The sequence below is a fragment of the Formica exsecta genome, unplaced genomic scaffold (genome assembly GCF_003651465.1).
Source record: "Formica exsecta isolate Colony F162 unplaced genomic scaffold, ASM365146v1 scaffold444, whole genome shotgun sequence".
NCBI lineage: Eukaryota > Metazoa > Arthropoda > Insecta > Hymenoptera > Formicidae > Formica > Formica exsecta.
In genome coordinates this window covers 1,209,988-1,218,416 of record NW_021851677.1, presented here as the reverse complement: position 1 = coordinate 1,218,416, position 8,429 = coordinate 1,209,988, and the positions used below count along the sequence as shown (strand labels likewise).

General features: G+C 34.0%; 1 protein-coding gene across 3 annotated transcripts; it reads left to right on the top strand.

Moving 5' to 3' along the window:
* Positions 1–5,161: 5,161 nt before the first annotated feature.
* LOC115240727 (probable elongator complex protein 3) lies at positions 5,162–8,087 on the top strand. Of its 3 annotated transcripts, XM_029816057.1 has the most exons (9): positions 5,162–5,382; positions 5,529–5,770; positions 5,855–6,058; positions 6,149–6,402; positions 6,470–6,659; positions 6,757–6,974; positions 7,080–7,340; positions 7,660–7,841; positions 7,971–8,087. In XM_029816057.1, the coding sequence occupies exons 1-9, from the start codon at positions 5,364–5,366 to the stop codon at positions 8,045–8,047; spliced, it is 1,647 nt and encodes a 548-aa protein (XP_029671917.1). In that variant the 5' UTR covers positions 5,162–5,363; the 3' UTR covers positions 8,048–8,087. The 3 variants fall into 3 exon arrangements, with proteins under 3 accessions (XP_029671917.1, XP_029671920.1, XP_029671919.1); XM_029816060.1 differs by lacking the exon at positions 5,162–5,382 and having other exon boundaries at positions 5,862–6,058; XM_029816059.1 differs by lacking the exon at positions 5,162–5,382 and having other exon boundaries at positions 5,841–6,058.
* The last annotated feature ends 342 nt before the right edge of the window (positions 8,088–8,429 follow it).

The window sequence follows — 8,429 nt, the reverse complement described above, 5'->3', positions numbered from 1 at the left end:
TACTTACATATTATGCGTATATATCTTTTATCAACAATCTGAAGAACAATGGAAGAAAATACATCTATTTGCAATTTTATTGTTATAGTATTCAAAGTAATGTCAATGCCAATTGATAAATATTTATACATGCATTCGCTGCAACAATCGTCGCGTGTTTAGAAATAGATCCACGACATCGAGGGAGGATCACAAGCTTCCGCCGTCAAAGGACGGAGGAAGCGCAGAATGGCCGGCAGTAAAGCAGGTCATGCAGTAAGGTTGAAGATCTCCGCTCTATGGGATCAGCGAAGGGCTTTATTCCATAGACCGTTCACCTGCCGTACGCCATGGACACTCACTCTCTCCAAGGAACGAAAATACGTGCGACATACGCATGTGCGATCGTGTAAGAGAAAGGGAGTGAGAGATCCATAGAGAAGGATTATACGACAAAGAGAGGGTCTAACACTTATTGCGCACAATGCTTGACGAACATTAAGTTCGCCGTTGAGCGTTCCCGTTTCTATTGTCATCGCTGAATTCAGCGATAAACAAATACATCGAATGCTATTCAATTCCTGAATAGAGGATGACGATCGCACAAAGCGCGCTCGCAGCAATTTCCCGCGAAAATCTTGGTATATACAAACGAACATAAGAGGATTAAAAATTTTAAATAATTTAATAGCTTCACGAATGAACATACGCATACAGACAGACATGTATGTTTTTCAATGTATAGTCAATAATTTAAATCATTAGATATATGTGATGAATCATGAAATATATAATTATTCAGCGCTATTAATTATATATTTTCAGATGACTTATATCTTAAAGTCAATTTATTATTTCAAGATTTCCGTTTTCGCTGTTTATCTAAGTGTTCTAACCAGAGCCTGCATAAATGATGAGTTTATCCATATTTCGCTCATTAAAGCAACAAATAAAGCTCTTTCGGAAATCAATATTTGCTATTAGTTTAATACGATTATTCAATATTAAATTAAATATTTAATTTTATACGAGCAAGCATCTCGTAACAATAAAATGAGATAATAATAATAAAGTATATTGAGAAATAAAAGAAAGTGAATTATGAGAGAATTTTTAATTTAAGATCCGATTCATTCCTGCAATTTCGTTCATCTGCCATTACTATATCAAGAATTTGCATTCTTGTTAAGTGACGATAATCATGCCTATTTAATATTTTATTAAATCAAGTGACGGCTTATAGAGGATAAAAGTAAGAAAAAAAATCCATTCGACTATCGATAGTTTCTATTTTAACTCGACACGAACTCGATATTTTGCGCCCAGTTCCGAGTCATCGCTAGAAAAAAAAAAAAAAAGATATATTGTACGAAGTCGCGATAAAAGCTCACACCGTGACGGGTTCGTTTAACGCAGTGAGTCCTGCTCCTGCTTCCTGCCGATACATCCTGCTCGTCCAGATCGAAATTGGACGCAGTGACGCGAATTATTATAATCCCAGCCTACTGTGCCATACAGCGACGGCGATGGCGGTAAGACCCGGGGGCGTTTTTCGCTCAGCTTGTATCGCCAAGTACGTAATATCGGGTCCCCGTCGTTCTCCCATTTACGACGTTGAATTTCTCTCCCGGGCTTGGCTGCGCACGTATACATCGATATATCGACGCTTGCCCGACGTCCAGACGAACCTTCAGGCGACAATAAAAAAAAAAAAGAATCCGGAATCGCCTGCGGAAGTATTTACGTACGAAAATCCCATCTGTTCAATTGATACGCGAAAGATGTGATCATCGAGAATGCACGACCGATCGAGAAAATTAGGGAACCTAACGGAAAGAAAGTCTGAAAAATTCTTATCTTCTTATCTAAAAGATATGTTATTGTATGTATTATAAAAATGTATGTGTTTTTTGATACCGTGTCGAACTTTGATTTAAATAGAAATAAACTTACCTCTCTCTGCAGGACTTGAAGATGAATGACAAAATCGTTGCAGCTGCACCGGCCGCGCATCTTTTCTTCAGCAGAGGCACTCTCTCTTTCTCCTTCTTTCCGCAATCTTAGGTTGTCTCTCGCGCGTCGAATCGTAGATACGCCATGTACGCAAGCATAAATCTGACAGTCGTAGGAATCTATGAACAAAAGTGGAGCCACTTACATGCGCGTAAAGTAGAATTTATGAGAGACGCGGGAATATAAATGCGCGACGTATCATAAATTCCCGTCTTGGATGCCGGAATATGTACGAGAAAGAAAAGGAGAAGAACGAGGGAGAGGAGGGGAGAAAAGAGAGCGGGGTAAAGGTGGCTGCATAAAGGAGTGCATAGGGACATGGAAGGAAATCTCTCCCTCGCGATAGGCCCCAAAGGATTCTAATGATATTGTTCAGAGCTTTCAAAGGCTTCAAACTTTAAGTACATTTTAAGTATACAAACTAAAAGCAGCTCTAGAACTTGTCTTTCTCTCTCGCTGTTTCATAAATAATACATCTATTAATAATAATAATAGCAATTTTTTAATAATAATATTCTTACTAATATGTATAAAATTACAATATATATGAAACCATGTCTTTTCCTACATACATATATTTATTATATATTCAATTCATCACATATTTTTTTCAAACTTCAGATTCTGCTTTACAGATATTTCAGAACTCATTCGAATTAAATCTAAAATTGATTACAAATTTCCTTACCGTGCCGTTAAATGACGCAATTTTGTTCTGATGGCTTTCCGTGGACTGTATAGAAAATCGAAAACGTGAGAAGAGAGAGGAAGGAGAGGAAGAGGAAAGGAGAAAAGAGATGAACATGAGGAGGGTGCATGAACTTAATCGCGACAGCGGGCCCACCCTCGTCTTCGACCACGTTCGATATCCTAACTACTTCGCCCCCGGTACGACCTACCCCGATTTAGCCGACCGCGTGCTATGTACCTCCCCCTCTTCTCGTCTGTTTAACTTACGACCTCCATCCCATCATCCCCGATGCCATTTGGATCGGCAACTTCGCGATGAGATGCATAGAAATCGAGCCGAGGCTTTAATAACATCGATAGCTGATAGCAGTAGTCGCACCCTCGATCAAATGCGAAAAAAATCGCCAACTTCGACGTCTTAAGAAAGGGATCTATCCTATCTCTTCTAACCCTCGTATTTCCTTCCCTCTCCTTTTACCTCGAGAAAAACGATCGCTGATGAAATCTACGAAAGTTGTTCATCAGTCTCTTTCGTCTGTCTTTTTTGTGACATCGCTTCTCCTTGTCTTCTCTATGGATTTTATATTCGTATTTCGCTTTTTTCTTAATATTATTGACACAACAATTATAGATTCTAATAGCGTTTTTACTACTTTAACTGAATTATCTACGCTATTTTCTTCGAAATAAAATGTAGAGCAGATACGAGCTTCATTTTCGAGTTAAAAACATAATTTTTATTAAAGTTTTCAAAGCAGAATCAATTAGTATCAATAGTTATAAATTGATACTGTCTATGCACATACATATGATATATATACATACACGACCGTGAAAGTTGCTCTTTTATCAAAGTGCGAACATGTAATAACCAATCTCTCAGAACCGCAATAATCGCGATGAAAATCAGAATTTCTCATTTCGCGGTCGCTTCGCCGCGCATCCGATTTAATTGGTCGATGTATGCGAGAAACGATTAAAATATCGTAAAACCGCCAAGCTGAAATACCGAGTCTCACACAAAGACACACGCACACGTACGTGCGTCTACTCGATTTTCCATAAGGTCGCCGGATCGGCCGAGAACGGGATTGCATCACGTAACCGCTCCCTTGATATTGCACCGCACATCCACGGATTCGATTAATTTTTTACGACGGTCCAATCAGCGGGACGGATGAAACCGCTTGAATTAACTGTTCTATTAGAAGCTTTTTGATTTGGATCTATCGTGGAAAGAGCGATAACGTCTTACGATGAGTCACCTTACCGATTGCAAACTGCTTATCATATGATTAAAATATTTCATATGAAATATGTTGCAACGAAATATAATTAAAAATGTTTTAATGATAAATGTTACTACTACTACTACTAATATACACAAATATAGAATACTCCAGGAAATTTATATAACGCGGTAATAAAGAACAATAATCTTTGAGAGAAATAAATTTTACTTAATGAAAAGCTATTTTAGTTTTATTGATATTTAATTTTTTAGTTTCTAGTATAATTTTTTTATATTCTTAATATTTTATTTCAACTTTACGTTTTTAATGTACTTATCAATAATATGCGTAGGAAAGCAATTTCAAAATAAAATGTGCTAGATAAAATTATACGAATGCGTCTTCGAATAAATGCATTTAACCTGCGTTTATAGTGATATATAATTAACGTTAGATAGCCTCACAAATAAACATAAGTCATTGTTGGATTTTAAAATGACCGTAATGTTTAACGTTACTCAAATAGCATATATTATTAGTATCATAAACGTTTTCTAAATATATTTGATGATATTAGACGGAGGTTTATGAAATTTATTTATTAACCAATGTACGCTTCATCTGGGTATTAGCAGATTGCACTTGTGTTTTAATTTTAGAAAAATGACCAGTTATTGTATAATGCTTAATAAATAGATGATAGAATATACATACCGATTATGCTGGATGATGCTGGATGGTTATGCTGGATGATTATGCTGGATAATTATGCTGATATATCGAGACGAATTTGTACAATTGTTCTTGTAGCACAGCACGGTAAAGTAAAGCGCGGGACATTCAGTTGGCGGGATCTTTCGTTATACTGACGTCACGTGACTACCTTCGACAAACTCGTGTTCAGATGCGCGGCGTAGGGCGGTTTGAAGAGCCTATATATTTTCAATATTTTAATGTTTCTTCTTATGTTAATGATATATGAAATACACTGAATTATATATAAGTATATATATATTAATTTATTAGAAGACACTTACTATTCTATTTTTCTTCCTATGATGAGCCTAGATATTTCCCGATGAAATATGTACGTTACTACAAATTACTTTACGCATGCGCGAAACAACCTGTCATTAACGTTACTGAATTTGTTCGAAAATATGTCGGAATCGGATAGCTTTTGAGTAACCAATCAGAACAAAAAAATTCTCCACTTACGCGGGGGCTATAGTTTACGTCACGTACATTATAGATTTTCAGTACTGGCAGTGAATAGTGAATATCGGAACGCAGCCTCTGTTAGAGGGACTTTACTTCTAACCAAAATATATATATTGAAATCTCGTGCAACTTACATATAAAAGTTTTACGACACATATAAAATAGAGAATAAATGTAGTGTTTATTTTTTAAAGACATTTTAAATTAGTTTGCAAACGATTTATAATCATGGTAAAAAAGCAAACTGGTAAGCCTACAATATATCTATTGATACAATATTAATGTGTATTATCTATATTAAAGTTTATATTTCTTTCTTAGCATTAACTTAATTATATTAGAATATAACATACTATATATATAACATTTATCAATGACAATATGTCTTTTCAGAGTTTAAGCAGAGTAAAGAGGAACGTATGATGATAACAATTGGAGAGATTATACAAGACCTATTAAAGGCACATCACGAAAATCGAGATGTCGATTTGAACAAATTGAAAACACGAATTGCTTCAAAATATGGTTTGGATTCTTCCCCAAGATTAGTCGATATTATTGCAGCTGTACCTAGTGATGCTAGGCATATACTTGTACCAAAGTTGAAGGCGAAACCTATTAGGACTGCTAGTGGGGTCAGTATTTAATTTCTATTATTATGTATTGATAATGTGATAATGGTTATAATGTAGAACAAAAAAATAGTCATGTTATTATAGATTGCAGTCGTAGCCGTAATGTGCAAACCACATAGATGCCCGCATATTAATATGACGGGTAATATTTGTGTTTATTGTCCTGGAGGACCAGATTCTGATTTTGAATATTCTACACAATCTTATACAGGATATGAACCTACATCAATGAGAGCAATACGTGCGAGATATAACCCTTTCTTACAAACTAGACATCGTATTGAACAAGTATGTTTTTCTATGATTTATAATGCAGATAAATTTTAATTTGTATTCAGTATTTGCAAAAACGTGATTTTTATGAATATATATTTTTAGTTGAAGCAACTAGGACATAATGTTGATAAAGTTGAATTCATTGTTATGGGAGGTACTTTTATGTCCTTGCCAGATGACTATAGAGATTATTTTATAAGAAATTTACATGATGCATTATCTGGCCATGTTAGCAGTAATGTTGATGAAGCAGTTAAATATTCTGAATGTAGTCGCACAAAATGTATTGGTATCACTATTGAGACTCGGCCTGATTATTGTCTCAAGAAGCATCTCTCAGATATGTTACGTTATGGGTATGTGTGCTTTCAATATAATACTTGCAATTCACAAATAATTTAATAAGTTGAATTAATCTAACAGATGCACGCGTTTAGAAATTGGTGTTCAGTCCGTATATGAAGATGTAGCACGTGATACTAACAGAGGACACACAGTGCGTGCTGTATGTGAGAGTTTCCAGCTAGCTAAAGATGCTGGATTCAAAGTAATAGCTCATATGATGCCGGATTTACCGAATGTCGACTTCGAACGAGATGTCTATCAGTTTATTGTAAGTAATGTTTCTTTAGTTTGTACATACACACCTACTAATATTAAATTTATGTAATTATTTCCTGTTACTTCTATATTGTCTTATAAATTTGTAGGAATTTTTCAAAAATCCTGCATTTCGAGCAGATGGATTAAAAATTTATCCGACACTTGTCATACGTGGAACTGGTTTGTATGAATTATGGAAAACTGGAAGATACAAAAGTTATGCGCCGAGTGTACTCATCGATCTTATAGCTCGTATTTTGTCCTTAATACCACCGTGGACACGCGTTTATCGCGTACAGCGTGATATACCTATGCCGTTAGTAAGGTAAATATAACAATATCAGATCATACGAATAATTTATACATTTATGATAAATTATATATATATATATTTTTTCCTCTTAAATTGAAAAAATAAATAAAAAAACAGTTCTGGCGTAGAACATGGAAATTTACGCGAGCTAGCGTTAGCCAGAATGAAGGATTTAGGTACAGATTGCCGTGATGTTAGAACGCGTGAAGTGGGAATTCAAGAAATACATCATAAGGTGCAGCCTTACGAAGTTGAACTTATACGACGTGATTATGTTGCTAATGAAGGATGGGAAACATTTCTATCATACGAAGATACTATGCAAGATATTCTAGTTGGTTTACTAAGATTGAGGAAATGCTCCGATAATACATTTAGGTATGACTAATATACCTTGAAAGATTAAGGGGATCCAAAAGCTCGTCTGTTTTACCGACCATAATAATTAATATTTGCTTAATATAAAAGTTTAATTTTTTAGCTTTTCTTCGTTTTTAACATAAACTCGTGAAGTCTCATCTTTGTTTCGATGTGCACTTAAATCGTAGAAAAGGATTTATTATTCTATTCAACTAAAAAAAAGATTTCAATGTGCAAAATAAAAATTTTTGGTCGGTAAAACAGACCAGCTTTTGGATCCCCTTATTTCTATAGAATATGAAATATATATATAAATAAAATATATAATTTCCTATAGATCAGAATTAAAAGAAAAAACTTCTATAGTAAGAGAGCTTCATGTTTATGGCAGTGTAGTGCCTGTAAGTGCACGTGATCCCACAAAATTTCAACACCAAGGATTTGGTACCCTGTTGATGGAGGAAGCTGAACGAATTGCAAAGGAGGAACATAAATCTCATAAAATTTCTGTAATTTCAGGTATATCATACATATTTAAAAAGTATTGCTTTTTTATATTTTGCATATCTATATTTGTACATTCTTTATTAAGTCATAAATTTCTAATTAAATATTTAGAAATTCATGATAACAAATTATTTTTTTCAGGTGTTGGCACGCGTAATTACTACAGAAAATTAGGTTATGAACTTGATGGCCCATATGTGTCTAAAATGCTTATGTAATGAACTAATAAAGTGGATTTTATTGTTTATAATCACAAAATTATTATAGATATTTAATATGATTGTCTAAATCTTGAATCCAATTTATTGCAAAACAAGATTAATTTCTAGTATCCTTAATACAATGAAAATTGATTTGGAAATGACACAAAATTTAATTTATAATATAAATGCAAAGTAAGCAATATATAGGAATATTTTAATTTATACTTTGCCATTAATTGATATATAATCTCAATTATATTTCGGATATACATATTGCAAGTGATTATATTCTTTATATTTCTTGTAATTATATTAATCTTATTATTTATATGTTTTGACTTATCGCTTCTTATTTTAGCAGTAATATTCGCCCAGAAAATATTAATATAATAAATTT

Excerpts from the sequence above, each read along its gene's own strand:
- LOC115240727 (XM_029816057.1), top strand. Across the intron at positions 6,660-6,756 it reads GAGATGTCTATCAGTTTATT|GAATTTTTCAAAAATCCTGC; the intron begins GTAAGTAATGTT and ends ATAAATTTGTAG. Across the intron at positions 6,975-7,079 it reads ATACCTATGCCGTTAGTAAG|TTCTGGCGTAGAACATGGAA; the intron begins GTAAATATAACA and ends ATAAAAAAACAG.